The 21,503-nt window shown below is 43.7% G+C and overlaps 1 protein-coding gene across 3 annotated transcripts; it reads right to left on the bottom strand.

Annotated features, from left to right (window-relative positions):
* Nucleotides 1–1,842: 1,842 nt before the first annotated feature.
* Nucleotides 1,843–19,873, bottom strand: Tarm1 (T cell-interacting, activating receptor on myeloid cells 1). Of its 3 annotated transcripts, none has more exons than XM_087581250.1 (7): nt 19,681–19,873; nt 14,737–14,772; nt 13,460–13,759; nt 12,719–13,015; nt 11,963–12,028; nt 7,019–7,157; nt 1,843–5,828 (listed from the first exon to the last, which is right to left on the bottom strand). In XM_087581250.1, the coding sequence occupies exons 1-7, from the start codon at nt 19,712–19,714 to the stop codon at nt 5,786–5,788; spliced, it is 915 nt and encodes a 304-aa protein (XP_087437376.1). In that variant the 5' UTR covers nt 19,715–19,873; the 3' UTR covers nt 1,843–5,785.
* Nucleotides 19,874–21,503: the final 1,630 nt, after the last annotated feature.

Here is a 21,503-nt window from a genome sequence, read left to right as displayed (position 1 = left end):
TGGGGTTGCAAGCCCCGTCAGCTTCTTCAATCCTCTCTCTAACTCCCTCATTGGGGACCCTGTTCTCAGTTCAATGGTCGGTTGCTAGCATTCGCTTCTGTACTTGTTATGCTCTGGCAGAGTCTCTCAGGCTCCTGTCAGCATGCACTTCTTGGCATCAACAATATTGTCTGGGTTTGGTGACTGTATGTATTATGGGCTGGATCACCAGGTGGGGCAGGCTATGAATGGCCATTCCTTCAGTCTATGTTCCAAACTTTGTCTCCGTATCTCCTCCTATGAATATTTTTGTTCCCCCTTTTAAGAAGGACTGAGGTGGGGTTGGGGATTTAGTTCAGTGGTAGAGCGCTTGCCTAGCAAGCACAAGGCCCTGGGTTCAGTCCCCAGCTCCGAAAAAAAACAAACAAACAAACAAAAAAAAAAAAACAAAGAAGGACTGAAGCATCCTCACTTTGGTCATCCTTCTTGAGTTTCATGTGGTCTGTGGATTATATCTTGGATAATTCAAGCTTTTAGTCTAATATCTACTTATCAGTGAGTGCATACCATGTGTGTTTTTTTGTGATTGGGTTGCCTTACACAGGGTGATATTTTCTAGTTCCATCCATTTGCCTATGAATTTCATGAAGTCATTGAATAGTACTCCATTGTGTAGATGTACCACATTTTCTGTATTCATTCCTCTGTTGAAGGGCATCTGGGTTCTTTCCAGCTTCTGGCTATTATAAATAAGGCTTCTATGAACATAGTAGAGCTTGTGTCCTTGTTATATGTTGGAGCATCTTTTGGGTGTATGCTCAGGAGTGGTGTATGTGGGTCCCCAGATAGTGCAATGTCCAATTTTCTGAGGAACCTCCAGACTGATTTCCAGAATGGTTGTACCAGTTTGCAATCCCACCAGCAATGGAGGAGTGTTCCTCTTTCTCCACATCCTCGCCAGCATCTGCTGTCCCCTGAGTTTTTGATCTTAGCCATTCTCACTGGTGTGAGGTAGAATCTCAGGTTGTTTTGATTTGCATTTCCCTTATGACTAAAGATGTTGAACATTTCTTTAGGTACTTCTCAGTCATTCAATATTCCTCAGCTGAGAATTCTTTGTTTAGCTCTGTACTCCATTTTTAATAAGGTTATTTGATTCTCTGGAGTCTAACTTCTTGAATTCTTTGTATATATTGGATATTAGCCCTCTGTCAGAGGTAGGATTGGTAAATATGTTTTCCCCAATCTGTTGGTTGCTATTTTGTCCTAATAACAGTGTCGTTTGCCTTATAGAAGCTTTGCAATTTTATGACTTTGTCGATTCTTGATCTTAGAGCATAGTCATTGGTGTTCTATTCAGGAAAATTTCCCCAGTGCCCATGTGTTCAAGGCTCTTCCCCACTTTTTCTTCTATTAGTTTGAGTGTATCTGGTTTGATGCGGAGGGCTTGATCCACTTGGACTTGAGCTTTGTACAGGGTGATAAGCATGGATTGATTGCGTCTTATCCTGAAATTTGTTTCCTGTGAAAATTTCATCAATGTATACAGTGTATCTTGATCATGTAGCTTCTCAACTCTCCCCAGTCTCTTCGTCTTCCTTTTAAGATTATTCATTTTAAGGGCTGGAGAGATGGCTCAGTGGTTAAGAGCACATCTCTCTTCCAAAAAACCTGAGTTCCAGTCCCAGCACCCAAGTCAGGTGGCTTACAACTGCCTGCAACTCCAGCTGCAGGGGACCCGACATCTCTGTTTTTGAGCACCTGCTCTTCCATGCACACACACACACACACACACACACACACACACACACACACACTTATATAAATAATTAATTACATACATATAATTAAACAACAAAAATAAAATATTAAAATGATTTTTAAAATTTATTTTTGGTTTTTCAAGACCGGGTTCCTTCATGTAGCCTCGGCTGCCTAAAACTCCCTCTGTAGACCAGGCTGCCCTCAAAATGACAGAGATCCACCTTGCTCTGCCTCCTGGGTGCTGGGCGTAAAGGTGTGCTCCAACCGCTCACTGCCTGGCATTATTTATTTATTTTAAGTTAATGTACAAAGTGATGAATTTTATGGACATTTTCACACATATATACCCAGGCGCTTTTGTTCTTATTCATCCCAATTCTTCATCTCAGTTCTCTCCCAGCTTCTCCAGTCCTCTTCCCCCACCCAATAGTCCCTCTTTCTGCTTTCATCAGAAACAACCCAATTACGGTTTCATTGCTGTGAAGAGACACCATGACCAAGGCAACTCCTTTAAAAGAAAATATGATTTGGAGCTGGCTAACAGTTTCAGAGGCTCAGTCCATTATCATCCTGGCAGGAAGCACGGCAGCATGCAGGCAGACATGGTGCTATAGGAGTTGAGAGTTCTACATCTTGTTCTGAAGACAGCCAGAAGGAAAACGGAATTCCACACTGAGCAGAGCTTGAGCCTAGAAGACCTCGAAGCCCACCCCACAGTGACACACCCCCTCCAACAAGGCCACACCTCCTAATACTACCACTTTCCATGGGCCAAGCATATTCAAACCACCAAAAATAGACCCAGCCACGTCCAGAGAAATGGCAAGCCCACAGAGACAGTGTCACATTCCTTCTTTCATACATGGGATCAAGGAAGAAAAATGGCACGAAAGAGGGACAATTAGCGATATCATATTCCTTATCTTCATGATCTCTGTGACAAAATATCTGGCAGAGACAACTCGAGGGAGGAAATTTATACTTGTGTTCATAGTTTCAGTCCATCACGGCACGGTGGAGGTTGTAGTGGTGGGAGGCTTTTCACATCAAGCAGGGAGCTTGGGATGGAACAAGAAGCAGACTGTCTAAAGTTTCATTCTCCATAAGGGTATGATAGAACACTTCAGCAAATACTAGCCCTAGTGGCTGGCAAGATGGCTCCGTGCCTAAGAGCATTGGCTGCTCTTGCAGAGGTTCAGAGTTCAATTTCCAGCCACCACATGGTGGCTTACAGTCATCTGTAATGGAATCTGCTGTTTTCTTCTGTCCAATTCTCTCTTCTGTCATACACGAATACATGTAACTAGAGTGCTCATATATGTAAAATATGTAATTAAATAAATCTTAAAAGAAAAAAAAAGGACCAGGCCTAGTGGTGCACATCTTTAACCCCAGCAAACCTGAGGTAGATCTCTGTGAGTTTAAGACCATCTTGGTTTATATGGTGAGTTCCAGAACAGTCAGGGTGATCAGTGATAGGCCATTTCACAATAAAAACAGCCCAATACAATTTGACTCACAACTCCAGATTAAAGTCTAGCATCGAGGGGATTTTAAAACACTAGGACCTTGATGCAGTTGTCATATTACATCCATGGTCAAGAAAAAAAAGTACTACATCAATGCATGCAGCTCTCAGGAAATTTGGGTGACCTAGGAAAGTGGTGCCATCCAAACCCAGAGTAGGTCTTCCCACCTTAATTAACCCAGTTAAGAGAACCCTATAGACATGACCACAGACCAACCTAATGTAGAGGGTCCCTAATTAAGATGTGCCAAGTCATTCCAGATGTGTCAGGTTGACAATCAAAACTAACCATCACACAAATATAATCCTCAAGGTTAGACTGGTCCCCTTATACCAGCCATGCTGCCTGTACCAAAGGTTCCAGGGGACCAGTCACAAAAGCCTGTGGGGTACATTTTGCCTTTACCATTAAAGATGTAGAAGGGAAATAGAGAAAGATGGGGGTGAGAAAGAGCCATAGCGAGGTGAATATGATCTGAGTTCATTATATGCCTATATTGAACAGTCTTACTATAAACTACTATTTTACATTGATAATGTAAAAAGGAGTGGACGAAGTATTCACTAAGAATATATCTGGGGAGGGGCTGGAGCAATGGTTCAACAGCTCAGAGCACTTACTGCTCTTGCAGAGAAACTTCTTCCAATTCCCGGCACTCATACATTGGCTTATAAATGTCAGGACACTCACACATGAAAATTAATAAATCTTAAAGAAGAATATAAGCATATATGTAAGAAACACACAATACATTGTATACAGAGGTAAATATATAATTTACATATTCTAGATAGCCAACAGTCCCAAAGAGGATGTTCAACATGTATATTGTTGTTCTGTTTTCAAGACAGGATTTCTCTGCATAGTCCTGGCTGTCCTGGAATTTGTTTCCATAGATCAGGTTGGCCTCGAACTCAGAGATTCGCTTAATTCTGTCTCCCAAGTACTAGGATTAAAGGTGTTCACCACCACTGCCCAGCAACATGTATATTCTTAAGAAAATGCAAATTGGGTTTGGGGGTGGCGACACACACCTTTATTCCCAGCACTGGAATGAAGAGGCAGTTGGATCTCTGTGAGTTCAAGGCCAGTCCGGTATACGTAGGGAGTTCTACAACCACCAGGACTATATAATAGAGAGATCTGTCTCCAAAACACTAAAGGGGGAAAATGTACTTAAAAAAAAAAAAAAAAGAAGAAGAAGAGAGAGAGAGAGAGAGAGTGTGTGTGTGTGTGTGTGCACGCAGACATGTATGTCCAGGCCTCTGTTCTATGTGAAGAGTCAGGATGAGGCAGCCTGTCCCTGGATGATTCCCCAAACCCTGCATCAAGGTTGCACGTAAATTAATAGAGATAATTTGATGCAAGGATCCATTTTTCTCCCGGGGCACTGTGGGACGGAAGGACAGAACTGAATTGAGAGGAAGGCAATTTCTAGATTGGAGGGATTCTCATTCACCCCCTTTTCCCTTCCTTCCTATCTGGAGATGTTTGAAAGACATAATCTTTCCTAAATGCTCCGTTTTGGGTTCAGACAACGTTTTAGAGAACCTAACCTAAGTAAGGTTGAGCTCAAGTAAACAAACAGGCCGGTACCTAGCACCAGTTTCCAGGTTACTCCCCAACAAATCTGCACCTCCAGGTTACAAGCCTGCCCCTGACACTTCACTTCTTCCTAACAACCACCAATCAGGAGGAAAGCAGAAGTTAAGTTTATGGTTTGGCTCCCAGCAGCAGTCAATTATGTTAAAGTCCATAATGGTCCCCTAATCAGAGGTATACTAGGCTAGATACCACCTCCTTGCCTCTATAACTGCTTGCCTGAAACTAGGCTCAGGGCTCCCCCTTCCTGCTGTGTCAAGGTTGGCGGGGAGACCAAGCCCCAGCTTGAATAAAGAGACCCTAATGCGACTGCATTGGACTTGGGTCCTTGGTAGTCTTTTGGAGTTCACAACCTCTCCTCTAACCCACCAACCAACAGAGGTAGCAGAAGAGAAAAGTTATTAGGACATGGGGGAAGTGGACCTATTCGGCAATAGTTCTTTGTGGGTGAGCTCGATCTTTCTCAACAGGTCAGTCCTGTAGCAAACACCAAAAAGACCCAGCAGCTGCAGACCAGTCTAGGCAGGCAGACATGAGGCACGAGCCAGCAGCTGTAGTTCAATCCTGAGGAATCCACTAGGCTCACCAACAAGCCTAAGGTGAGGCCACAGAAGTGGCAAGATGCCACCAGAACTCCACAAGCAGTTCTTGGGCGAGCATCTCACAATGGCAGCATTATAAGTTGAGCTCAACAGTGCTATGTAAGGCGAACCGATGTGTGTGTGTGTGTGTGTGTGTGTGTGTGTGTGTTTAGTGAAAAACAGCAAGGCAGGGCAAACCAAACCAAGGCTCAGTGCATCTCTCCCACTCTCTGTGGGGGTCACGTTTAAACTCCTTCATCAAGCGTCCTTTCACGAGTTCCCTATATCGAAACGTCCTTTCTCCTGTGTCTGCTTCAGGAAAACAGTCTTTCACGTGTTTGCTTTAGGAAGACATCCTTTCCCCTGTGTGTCCCTGGAAAACAACATTTGACATAACTTTCCGGAAAACAACATTTGACATAACTCTCCAAAGAAACCAGAAGTTTCCTCTTCACAGAACCTGGAGTAAGAGGCAGTTGTTGCCACGATGTGGGTGCTGGGAACCAAGTGCCACTCCTCTGTAAAAGCAACGTGTGTTCTTAATCACTGGATCATCTTTCCAGCTCCTGTTTCTTACCACTACTCTACAGTGAAAAGAATCTTCCTGTGTGCCTATGTGGAGACACCTGCAACACCACTGGGTAGGACCTGGTTTTTTTTTTAGATGAGCCCATATTGATTTAGGATACAGCATTACCCTATAAGTAGCAAGGCTAAATTGAACAATTGAAATTTGCCACAAAAATAGCTCTGTATGGGTAGGTAGGCTTGATAGCTGCTTTGTGGCAGCCATTTCCTGACTGATGAAATTTCTTATTCAATAGATTACTTATTTTTTCCTAGGGCAATTGAACTATAACCGACACATAAAAATCCAATAATGTTGGGGCTGGAGAGATGACTCAGTGGTTAAAAGCACTGTATACTCTTGTAGAGGACCCTGGTTCAATTTCTCAGAACCCACATGGTGGTTCACACTCACCTGTGAATCTAACACCCTCTTGTGCCCTCTAAGGGATCAAGCATGCACACTGGTACAGACATACATTCAGGCAAAACACACATACACATTGAATTTTAAATTAACTATGTCAAGATCTTACTTTGTTCATAGTAAATACATTCAATAATTTGTCAATTATACCTCTGTCGATAGAAGAAAATAGTCATAATTACACAATGGCCCATTTAAAAAAGGAGTGTTAGCCGGGAGTGGTGGTGCACACTTTTAATACCACCACTCTGGAGAGAGAGGCAAGCAGCTCTCTGTGAGTTCAAGGCCAGCCTGGTCTACAAAGCCAGACTAAGACAGCTGGAACTGGTCACACTAAGAAACCCTGTCTTGAACAAAACAAAAACAGGGCTGGAGAGGTGGCTCAGTAGTTAAGAGCCCTGACTGCTCTTCCAGAGGTCCTGAGTTCAATTCCCAGCAACCACATGGTGGCTCACAACCATCTGTAATGGGATCCCATGCCTTCTAGTGTGCTACAGTGTACTCACATACATAAGATAAATAAATCTTAAACAAAACAAAAAATGAAAAAAGAAAAAAAGTTATTTTACCACTGTCTATTTGGAGATAGCCGCTCACTATGCCAGGCTTCGACCAGAAAGCCTCCTACTATCAGTATGATTACAGCAGCCACACCGATCCGGATGAGGTTACCCATGGTATAGTCTTCTGTCATGGTATCGAGGGGCTCTGAAAGGGGGGAGATGATCATCACTGGCCACAGCGGGCAACCCTCCTTCACAGAGAGATGTACAGAATCTAAGTCCCATATGTTGACTTGCGTCCTGGCCTGTGTTCTCTAAACATTTAACTGTGAGTTGAAATGGGTATTCCTTTACCTTCTTTTCTTTTCTTTTTTCTCTCTCTCTCTCTCTCTTTTTTTTTTTCCCCGGAGCTGGGACCGAACCCAGGGCCTTGCGCTTGCTAGGCAAGTGCTCTACCACTGAGCTAAATCCCCAACACACCTTCTTTTCTTTGTGTTCAACTCTGCCTCTGTTCTTTTCCATTTCTGTCTCCCTTGATGTAGTAGGAGTTGATCTTAGGCAAATACATAGATCAAAGGAGATAGACCTACACATAGATCTACAGAACACAGAAATCAGTGCCAGGTCAGCATGTGTCCTCAGACCACAACATGCACTGCTGGCAGTGAGCTTCAGAGAATTTGAACTGAGCAGAGGAAAGTCTGGTTCACTGTGTATCTCCCCTTCACTCAAAAGGCGATATTGAACTATGGCAAGGGACAAGGGAAATAGCTAAATGGGTAAAGTGCATGAACCCCAGAGCACACATAAAGCTGAAGACAGTAGTGTGCATCTACAACCCATATGCACTTCAGTGAGATAGGAGATTCCAAAGTAGCTTGTGGATCAACTAGCCTGGCATCTGACCCCATGAACTACAAGGGCCCCTAGATTCAAACAAGACAGAAAGCAAGGACTAATACTAATTAAGGTTGTCTTCTGACCTCCACACATGAATCTTGGCATATGAGTGCCTGCACTTATACACATGAACACAGACACACCCCAAAAGCAGAAGGAGGAGGAGGAGGGGAAAAGAAGGCAGGAGGAAGAAGGAGGGGAGGAGGAAGAGGTGCTGATATAATACTTGGCTCTGTCTTAAAAGAGCCTGCACATGAATCGCCTCATCTCAAAGATGTGTTCGTAACTAAACACATGAACAGCAAGGTTACCTGTGAGCAAGACCCACAGGGAAAGGTAGATAACATTGTCACTACATAGGAAAATCACATTCTTCAACTCTTGTTACTGACCACACAGACCTTCTTTTTTTTTTTTTTTTTTTTTCTTTTTTCTTTTTTTCGGAGCTGGGGACCAAACCCAGGGCCTTGCGCATGCTAGGCAAGTGCTCTACCACTGAGCTAAACCCCCAACCCCCAGACCTTCTTATCTAACAGTGACCACACTGTTGAAAATCCCAAGGGGAAAGGGGGAATTCACAAGCAAAGTGTGTAGCATTTAAAGGGGCAACATTCTAGCAGGAAACTCTGGATAGTATTGGAGACTTAAAACAGTAAAAGAACTATATCAGGGAGAAAACCCACTTATAGTTGTTTACATATGTACGTGTGTGTGTGTGTGTGTGTGTGTGTGTGTGTGTGTGTGTGTGTGTGTGTGTGTTGCATTAAATAATAGAAAAGGATGCACCATCCCATGCTAGCAATGGCTACTGTCTGGCCCCAGCGGTCTCTCTGCCTCCATGGCTAGGCCCATGCAGCTACCACCCATCTTGAGGTTAGCTGTCACAAATTGCTATAACCTGGTATAATCAAAAGTCTAGAGGCTTGTAACTTATCAGTCAGATTTATATCCATAAATTCTCAACCTATAAAATGCCCAAAGAACTCAGAGCCAATTGATATTGATATAAGCTGCCGATTTAGATTGGACAAATTGTGCTGTAATAGTCCATCCCTGATATGATATTCATGGCTACCTGTGGCTATTTAAAGCAACTTGAATCTAGGTCATCCTCCTCTTCCTCCATCTTCCTCCCTTCTCCCTTCCCTCCTATCTCTTCGGCCTCTCAAAAACTCTTAGCCCGCCCTCCTTTTCTACTGTCCAATCACAGGCTCTAGCCTTGTCTTTCACCTACCCTCACCTGCTTACAAACAGCAGTGTAGAAGATCAAAGACCTCCACAGAGAAAACTTTAAGACGCCAAAGACAGAAGAAGACACGAGAAGATGAAAAGAACTCCCCTGCTCATGAACGGGCAGGATTCATATTGTTGAAATGGTTAGATTACCAAAAGCAATCCACAGAGTTGATGCAATCTTTATCAAAATCTTAATGACATTCTTCACTGTAGTAGAAGAAACAATGCTAAAAACTCATATGAAAGCAAACAAGACCTAGAATAGCAAAACCAATCCTTAGCAGAAGAAGCCATGTTGGAAGCATCATGATACCCAGTCTCAAATTGTAGTCATAGCAACAGCAACAAACCCACAAAAAGCAGAATGGCCCTAGTGTAAAAAGAGACAAGTAGACCAGTCCTAGTCGAACAGAATAGAAATCAGCCCATGTGGTGTGATTCACCTAATTCTTACAAAGTGGCCAAAAACACACATTGCAGCCAGGCATGGTGGTGCACACCTTTAATCCCAGTGCTCTGGGGGGCAGAGGCAGGCAGATGTCTGTGGGTTCTAAGCCAGCCTGGGCTACAGAGTGTAACCTTGTCTCAAAAACAAACAAACAAAAATTACAGAAAAGACACCCTCTTTAGCATAGCATGCTGGGAGCACTGAATCTGCTTATTGAAGATGAAAGTAGATCCACCTCTCTCATCTTGCACAAAAATCAATTCTAAATACAGCAAAGACCTTAGACCAGACGCTTTGACACTGCTAGACAGAAAACACTTCAGGACGATAGACACAGGCAAGGACTCACTGAAAAACTCTTTGATAGCACATTAAATGACCCAAAAACTAACAAGCAGGATTTCATAAAACTAAAAGGCTTTTTCTATATGACAAAGGAAACAAAATGCTCTACGACATGAAGAGACATCATGTAGAATGAAGAATAATCTTGTGTGATTATACAACAGAGGATTAATATATAGAATACATAAAGAACTCTGAAAATTAAACAACAAATATCATCCAAACAATATACTAGCTAACAAACTGAACAGGTAGTTCTCAGAGCCAGAAACACAAAAGGCCATTAAAATAGAAGAAAAGGTGTTCAAAGAAATGCTAATTAAAACTGCTATGAGACTGGGCATTGTAGGTTGATGTCATTATGCAGGTAAAGGCAGGTACAGGCTAGAACAAGGCCTGTCACTGGACGAGAAGGAAGGACAGGCAGAAACAAAGTTTTAGTAACAAGAGAGAGGGGATGGTGGAGGGGAGGAGCTGGGAGAACATGGCGGCAGATGTTAAGATTCTTCTCTGTGCATAGATACAGGCTGTTATGACTATTTTTAAGGGATGGGTGTGTATAGGACTTTGTGTTCTCTAAATGGGCAAATTATATCTTGTCAACTGGATCAGAGGTTATTATGTGGTGTGTTCTTTTATGTGACAACTTAGTTGAGTCCATAGTAAGAGAGCCGAGAGATAGGCGGTCTCTGTATGGTGTGGTAGCGACCTGCCTTGGGAACTAGATGGGTAGAGAGATTGCTGCCAGGCTCAGAGAGTAGCCATCCACAATGTGAGGTGGAATAGGGCTTAGCGGGTGAGATGCTTTGTTGACTAAGATGAAAATATCCCGAAGGTCCCATGTGGCCATACAGTGCCAGCATTACCACAGGATAAAAGAAACCGTTTTTTATTTTTACTGCAACAGGGCAAGGTGGTACATGCCTTTAATCCCAGCATTCGTCAGGTAGAAGCAGGCAGATCTCTGTGAATTTGAAGCCAGCCTGGTCTACAAAGTGAGTTCCGAGACAGCCAGGACTGTTTACAACAAAGAAACCCTGTCTTGTAAACCAAACACCAGGCTCTGAGGTTGAGAGCACTGGCTGCTCTTCCAGGGGTCCTGAATTCAATTCCCAGCAACAACACGGTGGTTCTCAACCATCTATAATGAGATCTGATACCCTCTTCTATCTGATGCCTCTTCTGTCATGTAAGCACACATGCAAATAAGGCACCATATACCTAAAATACATAAATACAATTTAAATATACAATATTTAAAAATTTTAAAAAAGAGATTCTGTGAGATTCTATCTTATCATAATGGCTGAAAAAGTATGCTGGTGATGATGTGGGGAGAAAGACATCCTTAAACATTGGCTGGTGGGAATGTAATCTTGTACAGCCACTATAGAAATCAATATGGAGGTTTCTCAAAAAAAATGACAATAAGACCACCATAAACCCAGCTATATCACTCCTTGGTATATACCCGGAGGACTCTTAGGTCAGTATGTCAATGGCATGCCTGCTCATCCATATCTACTGCTCCCTTATTCACAATGGCCAGGAAACTAAACCAGCCTAGATGTCCATCACAAGTGACGTGTGTATGCATAATAGAATTTTATGCAGGCACAAAGAAAATCAAAATCATGGTGCCTGCTCGAGGTCATTGTGTTAAATAAAATAAACTAGATTCAGAAAGATAAATATCATGTTTTCTTTCAAATGTAGAGCCTAGATTTAAAATTTAAAATTATATGTATGCGTGCCTGTGTGTGAGGGTGTGTGTGTGTGTGTGTGTGTGTGTGTATTTATATATGGGGGTCACTAAACTCTGTAGGGGATCATGAGAAGTGGGTATGAGAATTAGGAGGGGATAAAAGTGCATAATGGAATAATGAAGTAGACATTGGGACTAAAATGGGGAGATGGGAGGAAGCAGAGGGGCAGTGGAGGATGACAAAGCAGTGTGGGCAGGAAGGAGAATAAATGCCTTGTAGAGTCACACTGATGAAACCCATTGCCTTGTGTGCTAACTGTACTCCTGATCAAATGCCTAACTAAAGCAACCAAAGGAAGGGTTTGTTTTGACTCACTGTATGAGGTTTCCTTTGGTTGTGGTGGGAAAGTTGATGCAGCAGAATCTTGAGGTAGATGGTTGTCTTACATCCACAGTCAGGAAGGAGAGAACGAGATAAATACTGGGGCTCAGTTCACTTTAGTCTTTTTATCTAGTCTGGGATCCCAGCCCTTAGATGGTATCACCTATGCTTGGAATGAGTCTTCTAACCTCATAACCTAATCTAGATAACCCCCCATGAACAAGCCCAGAGGTTGGTTTTCTTGTTGATTCTAAATCCCATTAAGATTAACTTTTTTATTAACCTGAAAGCTTAATTAAAATAATAAGCCAGAGCAGTAGTACACTTCTTCAGACCTAGCATTCTGAGGCAATGGCAGGTAGATCTCTGTGAATTAGAGGCTAGCCTGGTCTACATAGTGACTTTCAAGGCCAGGCCAGGACTACATAGTCTACCTTGTCTCAAAGTAATAATGACAAGGGCTGGAGAGAAGGCTCAGCTGTTAAGAGCACTGACTGCTCTTCCAGAGGTCCTGAGTTCAATTGCTAGCAACCACATGGTGGCTCACAACTGTCTGTAATGGGAGCTGATGCCCTGTTCTGATGTGTCTGAAGACAGCTACAGTGTACTCATAAATAAAACAAATAAATCTTTAAAAAAATTAATAAAAGTATAAATACTGCGTAGGTAAATAAAACATGTCTGCTAACTACGACAACCCCGCACCCAACATACACACACAGGTGGTCACAAAATTACACAAAACCTTACCTATCACAGAGATCTCAAGGAGATTGCTGGGATCTGAGGCCCGATAGGGAGCCTTTGCCTGATAGTAAACACAGCTGTATTTCCCGGCGTCTCTGGCTGTTACATTCTGAAGAGAGAAGTCTAATACCATTCCTGCTGAGCCCCTCGTCTGCACAGGAGTTGAGTGTCCCACCTTCAGCAATGCAAACCATATGGGTCCGAGTACACTGCCTGCTTTCTGGCATTGCAAAGTCACCGTGCTTCCTGCAGTCACTGTGCCCCTGTGGTGGGCTTGGAAGGAGGGCTTAGGCAAGTACCCTGGAAGAGAAAGAGGCTCTGAGCTAAAGAGAGGAAGCTGTGGGCCCTATGTTTATTCCTGTTCTCTTAATTATTTTTTCCAAGAACAGGGTTTCTCTGTGTAGCCCTGGTTGTCCCGGAACTTGCTCTGTAGACAAGGCTGGCCTCGAACTCAGAGGTCCTTCTGTCTCTGCCTCCTGAGTGCTGGGATTAAAGGCATGTGCCACCACTTCGGGGCAAGGCTTTTTTGTTTTGTTTTTCCATTCTTGTTCTGGTGGCAGCGATCTCATGAATCTCATCCCTCTCACCATCTACTGTGACACTAGAACAGAGATATTTCCCCTCCTACAAGCTCTGGGTGGAACCACATTCCTGCTCCTCTAACTCTTGCTCTGGAGATACTGCCCTTTTACTTCCTCCCTTCTAGTTCCTCCCTCAGTCCCTGTCCATCTCTCTGAGGTAGACCGTTCTCATCTGTGACCAACAGGAAAAGAGCATCACTGGGCTGTGACAGTGTGTTGTGGGACCATTTGCTGTAGTATTCACAGGTATAGTGTCCGCCATCACTCTGTCGTAGCTCAGTGAAATGAAAGTTAGCCATCTCCTCAGTCAAATTGTACGGCTTTACAGTATCCAAAACAAAACCTTCCTTTTTGAGGATGAAGTGTTTACTTGGGGTAGGGCTCTTACATCGCAGTATCACGTTGCTCTTAGTGGGAAGCACTGTGCTGGGCCAGGCACTGAGGCTGGGCTTGGAAGGAGGCCCTGGAAGGAAACAGACTGGAGCTTTGTCTGGATAGCTCAATTAGAAACATGCTTGTTATATAGTCTCAAATACCTAAGTTGAACTCCTGGAAATAGAAAAAAAATTAGGGTGTGGTCGTCCATGCTTGTAATCCCATTGCTAAGGAAGTGGAGAGAGATGGATCCCTGGACTTCCAGGTCAGCTAGTCTAGCCTTGAGAGACCCCAGCTTAGCAGCAGTAATGCCATTCTGCAAGGCTGTACTTAGATGACTGGTTCAGGGAAGGGTCAGAACACTGAGAACACGGAGGCTGCCAAACAGGATGTTTGTAGTTGAGCACCTGACAACAAAAGGGAGAAATGAAAAGCCCCGGGAGAGGTCCCACACCCTAGTGGAGGGCTGAGTCAGTCGTTATGTTCCAGGAAGGCAGCCAGGGAACTTGCCCCCCGGGCTGAACCCTCGCCTCATTAGAATCCACCAATTATGTCCCTGTAACCATGCATCTGCTTCTGTATGCTTGCTTCTGCTCCCCAGAACCCTATAAAAAACCTGTCCCTGGTTCCACGGGGCGCGCCAGTCCCCCGAGTTGACTGAAGCACCCACAGGTGCCTATGTAACCTGATAATAAACCCTCTTGCTGATTGCATCCAGTGGTCTCGGTCTGGTCGATGGGCTTGAGGGTCTCCTTCCCGAGGGAAGGCTCTCTCTGAGAACCTTTCAGCCTGATTGGCAGGCCCTGGATCCAATGAAAGACTTTGTCTCAAAAAAAAAATTACAGCACCACCACCATCCCAAAGTAAAATAAAATAAAATAAAAAGGATAAAGGACTCCCAAGAAATAACAGCAGCATTGTTGACTTATGACTTCTACATGCATGTACATACACATGTGTTCTCATACATATGCATGTGGACATACATACAAATGATATAAAAGGGGGAAGAAAAACAGGGTTTTGGGGGGAAGGATGAAGGAGTTTGTCTAAAGAACCACTTACCATTTTCAGGAATGCCTATTTGCCCAACACACAGCCCTGGGGGAAGAAAATCACTCATGAGGCACAAGTTCCTGCCTGGAGTCACTTAGTCATCCTCCCAGGTCCTGAGAGGCACCCGGAAAACACTATAATGTTATCACTTGGGGTCTCCCTTTCAAGAACTTCATGTTCCCTACTCTGGGCTGTAGCTTCTTCGGCTTGTGTCTGGGATTGACCACATCATCATGTTGATCTTACTCCAAGGGTCCCATCATAGTCCTACAAACTCCCAGAAACCTTTCCAATGTTCATCCCTATCCCCAAGCTTCATAAGTCACCATGACTGCTGGATCATGGGTCACATGGTCTGGGTCATTACTTCTCCTCCAGGGAAGGGGCACAAGCCTTGTAGGACACTGAGGAGAAGAGAAGTTAATCTACTTCTGTGGTATCAAGATCCCATGGGGGAAAATGGGCATGGTGGTGCATGCCTTTAGAGTCAGTCACAAGAGGTCCTTTATGAGTTTGAGGCCAGCCTGGTCTACATAGTGAGTTCAAGAACAGCCTGGACTGGGTATAGAGACCCTGTCTTAAAACAAACAGACTAAAAAGACTCTGTGGGGGGGGGGGGGGCTGGAGAGGCTTTTCAGTCAGTAAATCTCTGTTATAAGCAAGTTTGATTGCCAACGCCCAGGTAAAATAGATCACTGTGTGGCATGTGCTTGTAGCCCCAGTTGCTGGGGAGGTGGAGACAGGAGGATCTCCTTAACTCAGTGACCAGCCAGCCTAGACCACTGGTGAGTCTCAGCCCAAAAAGAGACCTTGTCTCAATCAGCAATATGAGTAGTCCCTGAGGAGTGACACCTGAGGTTGACCTCCTGCCTTCCACACATCCATGAGAGTCTGCATACACACCTGCACCCATGTGAACACACACACACACACACACACACACACACACTACACAATTTATTTACTATGTACACAAATAAATAAATGTAATAAAAATAAGTCTATAATAAAACTCCCCATGCCATGTCTAGGGTCAACCTAGATGAAGACCTACATACAGATGGCAAATGGTTGCTGAAAGGAGCATCAGTCTCTTCCAGGGATGAGCTCCCGCAATAGGTTGTCCAATGCCAAGTGGTCATACATATCCATGCGAGTAAAGCCACATGGACTCAGTAGGTTTTATATATATATACATATATGTGTGTGTGTCTGTGTGTACACCTATATGTGGATAAATGTGCTCATACACATACAAACATATATATATAATTAAAGAAGAGATCGTGAATTGGGGAGTCAGACATGTAAAGAGTTGGAAGGAGATGAGGGCAGGAGTGATATAGAGGCAGTGTTCATGTATGATCTTATCAGAAAGAAAACATTAAACTAAAAAAAAAAAACCTTCATATATATTGTCTGTGAAATTCACTCCAAGTTCATGTAACTAAGCATCCAGAAACCACTGGCCCCAGTTGTCTTTGAGGCTGTAGATTGTCCGAGTACCTAACTTTATATCCTGAGAAAGCTTCTCTCAAAAAGAAAAAAAAAATTGCAGTAGGTAGTGACACATGCCTTTAATCCTCAGCACCCAGAGGGCAGAGGAAGGCAGGCAGATCTCTAACATGGTCTACAGAACAAGTTCCAGGACAGCCCAGCCTACACAGAAAAACCCTGCCTCAAAAAAATGAGAGAAAGAGATGGGGGAGGGGGGCTTCTGCCCTTGTGCTTCTTATCACATGCGCAAACAGCACTTAAGCAGGTGTTGTTCTCCTTGATAGGAGACAAACCTTCTGCCCAAATTGGGCTCAGCCTTCACGAGAAGCAGTTAGCTCATGACGGCAACTCTTTAGGACCAGGATTTGCCTAAAGCAGGAAATTCTGAGGCTGGCAGAATATTCCAATGATGGGAAAGAAGCTTGTTATCTCAAAGTGACCTAAGACAGGCTGCTGCTTGAAATTATTATAGGGGGACTTGCTTAATAAAAATAAAATAAAATAAGGGGACTTGTCAGAGCCTCCTGGGTTCCCTGCGATGTTTCACCCACCCTTGTCAGACCCTTCTGGGTCTCTTGCAGGGTTTGACTCCTGCTAAGCCCGGCTGATGCATGTGGAAGCCTTTTGTTCCTAACAAAGGAGCAGTCTGGCCTGGTACCAACACACCTGGGCCACACCTGGGCCACACCTGGGCCACACCTGGGCCACACCTGGGCCACACCTGGGCCACACCTGGGCCACACCTGGGTGGTGGTCAATTCGTTCCTGCTTTTTGTCTTCTCGGCCTTTGTCCTTGAGATTTAGGCTGGTCTTCCCAGATTTCTCCCTAGTTAACTCAGGTCACGTAGTCGGTCTTTTGTTACCGAAGTCATGAGCCAGGGTTTCCCACTGTGCTTCCCAGATATTTTCTATCTGGTGAACTTGGGTATATAAGTGGTGAATAAAGCTACAGGAGTCTCTTCCTCTTCTGGCTTGACACGAATAACCTGTGTGTGTGTGTGTGTGTGTGTGTGTGTGTGTGTGTGTGTGTGTGTGTGTGTTTCTTTAATCCCGCAGGCTTTCGCCCGATTCTCGGTACCGTGTCGGTGCGGGCCTGGGGCACCGACACTCAAGAAGCTTCCACTTTCTTCTCCATTTCATTTTTATATACCTCATCAAAGCCAACCCTGCTTTCATTACACTTTCTCTTTCTTCCTTCCTTCCTTCCTTTCTTTCTTCCTTCCTTCCTTCCTTCCTTCCTTTCTTTCTTTCTTTCTTTCTTTCTTTCTTTCTTTCTTTCTTTCTTTCTTTCTTTCTTTCTTTGTGAGACAGGGCTTCTCTGTGTAGCCCTGGCTACTATCATAGAACTTACTCTGTAGACCAGACTGTATTGAACTGAAAGGTCCACCTGCCTCTACTTCCTGAGTGCTGGGATGAAAGATGTGTATCACCACTCCCTAACTTTAATTTCAGTTTTTATTGCTGCAGTTAAAACACCATGCTCAAAAGCAACTTGGGGAGGAAAGAGTTTGCTTCAGCTTACAACCCTCAGATCATGCTGCATCGCTGAAGGAAGTCAGAAAACGAACCTGGAGGCAGGAGCTAATGCAGAGACTATGGAGAAGAACTGCATCCTGGCTTGCTCCCCAAGGTTGTTTGCTCAGCCTGCTTTCTTATCTACCCCAGGATCACCTGCCCAGGGGTGGCACCACCTACAATGGTCTGAGCCATCCAACATCAGCCATTAATCAAGAAGATGCATTGTGTACACTACACTAAAGTTGAAATGATGCAAAGATTGGTGTAGTCTCTGTAAATGACATGCAAATTTGTGAAGTATACCCTAAGAAAAGAAAATGCCCCTACGGATTTACCCACAAGCAATCTGATGGAGGCATTTTCTCAAGTAAAGCTCCTCTTCCCAGATAACCCAACATGTGTCAAGTTAACAACAACGAAATCAAGACAAACCCCAAGTCTCATCAAACATCCCCAAGATGGTCCCACAGGGAACCCTGTAAGCTCAGCCCTGTTCATTGAACATCAGGGCAACATGGAACTAGTAATACTGTTTGGGTTAGACAAAGCTGGGTTGAAATTTGGCTTCCTTAAAAATCTCTGAAATCTGTAAGAAATCACTTCAGTTTGCAAATTCAGATCAAATTTCTAACCTGAAAGTAAACTTAATCTCCTTCAGAAGGCTTTTGGGGTTGGTTGGTTGGGTTTTTTTTTTTTTTTTTTTAACTAGGGAATAGGTCAGAATGGTCTCACTGTATATCCCTGGCTGGCCTGGAACTTGCTGTGTAGACCAGGCTGGCCTCAGACTCACAGAAATCCACTTGTCTCTGCCTCCTCAGAACTGGGTTAAAGATGTTCTATAGTACATGACTTATTTTATTTTTTAATTTTGATTTATACAGGGTCTCATGTAACCCAGCTGGGCTCAAATTCACAATGCAATCGGATGTCTTTGAAGTTCTGATCCTCCTGCTCCTCTAGAACTGGGATTACAGGTGTGAGCCATCACACCCCACTAATAAAAGTTATTTAATACCATTTGTCACCTATTCTAGTTATTATTATTATTAAAAAATAGCTGGACATGGTGGCACATACCTGTAATCTCAGCATTTGAGAATATAGGTAGGATCTTTGTAAGCTCAAGGCCAGCCTGGTCTACATAGTGAGGTCAACGAAGGCTGCATAGTAAAAGCCTGTCTCAACAAATTTTAGAAATAAGAAACAATCGCTTCTCGGCCTTTTGGCTAAGATCAAGTATAAAAATAAGAAACAAGAAGGTCTTTCTGAGGTTGGTCTCTGTCCTATCTCAATCATAACAAGTTGGCTTCATAGAAAATAGCCGCCTGCTGACTCAACCTTGGCTAGCAACAGCACATAGAACTCCCAGTTTAGATTCCTTTACATTATATCATCTAGGTTCCATCTGCTGTGTGTGTGTGTGTGTGTGTGTGTGTGTGTGTGTGTGTGTGTGTGTGTGAGAGAGAGAGAGAGAGACAGAGAGACAGAGACAGAGACAGAGACAGAGACAGAGAGACAGAGAGAGAGAGAGGAGAGGGGGTATTCAAGTAGTCCAGGCATCCCTTGAACTCTCTACTTAGCTGAAGATGATCTTCAAATTTTATCTGCCTCTCTCCATCTCCCATGTACTGGGACTACAGGTTCCATGTTGCTGTGCTTGATTTATAGAACTGGAGATGGTACCGGGGCTTCACATATGTTGGATAAGCACTGCCAACATACTTTTAGCCCCAGCCCCTCTCTTTTCCCCATCTCTGTCTATTACATGTTAGGCATTGGTTTTGGCCTAACATCTACAGTGTACTCACTGAGATTTCTGGTTTGTCCTATGCACTCAGCACACTAATCTGATGTGAGTTCTGGCTTCAATCCCCACCCAAGTATCTCACCAGCTTTATGTTTTCCTGGAGATTGAGTGGCCAACCCTGAACAACTTACGCAGGCAGAGAAGGGAAAGGAGCCTACAGATCATGGTGGCTCAGAGGCTGGTTCAAGGGTCTTCCGCTGGTCTACTATCGGCAGAAGAGTGTGGCCAGGGCATCAGTCTCTCCAACCTCAGGGAGTAGGCAGGATTGGTTTTGAAGTGGCTTCTTGGTTCCTTCCTCCTACATTCACTCTCAGGAAATGTGCTGATGCTATCTGTTGCAACATATTCCTATAAACCCCTTCAGAGACTTGACTCACTTGGTCCTCTTCTGTCTCAGTCAAGTTTCAGACCGTACACAAGTAATTTCCAAAGGGCCTAATACTATGCTTGCTGGATTCATACTGAGACGATGCAAGCATGTCAATGCTGAGATTTATGTAAATTGAGAATCAGATATCATGTCACTAGATATTGGCCAATACTCCTTTCCCAATAGAGGTGATCTGCCTCTCCTTATTGAGGAAGAGTGACAGAGCCCAGAAAGTTTCTCTTTTTTTACCTTCATTTCTTTTGCTGGATCTCATGTAGCCCAGGGTAGCCTCAAAATCACCATGTAACTGAAGATGGCCTTGAACTTCAGGTCCTCCTGCTTCCATCTCCTGATAGGATTATGGGCATCTGACGCTACATATGCTTTAGGTAGTTCCGGGAATTGAACCTCTGGGTTTTGTGTTTGCTAGGCAAGCACTCTACCAACAAAGCCACAGCCACGGGCCCCCAAATGCATTTCAAGTTCGAACTAATGAGTGAGCATTAGTCATGATGGCATTTGCCCTTGATTTTGGTTTTGGTGTGAGAGTTTAGTTTAGTGTTTGTTTGTTTTGTTTTGAGACTAGGTCTCAATATGCTGGCCTCAAATTTACCATTAGGGAGGATGGTCTTGAACCTCTTATCCTCATGCTTCAATCTCCTGGGTACTGGGGATAGAATTTTTCAGTCAGGGAAGCTGCTGAGCACAAAGATGCTCATGACAAGACCAGGCCCATGGCTCAGGAGCAGAGCGCTTGTGTGCAATGCATGAGTCACTACGCTTAAACCCCAGTGCCATTACCAAAAACAACCCCCAAAGGGAATGATATTGACAGCATTAGCCATAAAAAGATCAGATTAGAAGGAGCCCAATGAGAATGATAAATAAATCATGATACAATCATAAAAGAGAACGATCTCAAGCTTCTGCAAGAATAAATACATGTAAGATCATGAAATCTCAGAAGCAAGAGGAGTGTGAAAGAACCTGGACACAAAGAATGCATGTGGGCAACTCTAGATATGCAGGTCAACTGCAGGCAGAACTTGGTCACAGAAAAGTCCAGAATGGATTCTTTAAGAGGAAGCAGGAAAAAAAAAAAGGTAAAAGAAGGGGTTGGGGATTTGGCTCAGTGGTAGAGTGCTTGCCTAGCAAGCACAAGGCCCTGGGTTGGGTCCCCAGCTCCAAAAAAAAAAAAAAAAAAAAAAAAAAAAGAGGAAGCAGAAACTGACTGGAGAGAGGAGGGCCAAGAGAACTTTGAGGAGTGCTAAAGAGTCTAATTTTTATCTACATAACATGTACACCAGGGTGGGAGAAAAAGATCTGATAAATAATAGGTATGGTAGAGGATAGGTAATAGATGGATGAAAGATAGATAGAAGTAGATAGATAGATGATGGATTTTGTTTATTGCCTTGTTTGACCATTTTGTTTATGCTCATTTTTCCTTAACTACTTTGTTTATTCCTTAGGACTGGCTGTATCTTTTGTATGCACCTAGAATGATATAAAAGAGGACTGGAAAGAAAATAAACCTGCTTCAGCTTCAGAACTGCCTGGGGCCGTGTTATAGTGGTGTCTAAT

The sequence above is a fragment of the Rattus norvegicus genome, chromosome 1 (genome assembly GCF_021556685.1).
Source record: "Rattus norvegicus strain SHRSP/BbbUtx chromosome 1, alternate assembly SHRSP_T2T, whole genome shotgun sequence".
Taxonomy (NCBI): domain Eukaryota; kingdom Metazoa; phylum Chordata; class Mammalia; order Rodentia; family Muridae; genus Rattus; species Rattus norvegicus.
Note: the sequence above shows the minus strand (reverse complement) of the source record. Positions and strands in the feature narration are given on the sequence as shown.

Bases quoted from the DNA above. Each gene is read 5' to 3' on its own strand.
- Tarm1 (XM_087581250.1), bottom strand. From the start codon at position 19,714: ATGATCTGTAGGCTCCTTTCCCTTCTCTGCCTGC. The intron at 7,158-11,962 runs GTGAGTCAAAAC...CCCCCCTTTCAG, and splicing joins ACCAAAGGAAACCTCATACA to AGCCCCTCGATACCATGACA. The intron at 5,829-7,018 runs GTAAAATAACTT...GTTGTTTTCCAG, and splicing joins CTATCTCCAAATAGACAGTG to GGACACACAGGGGAAAGGAT.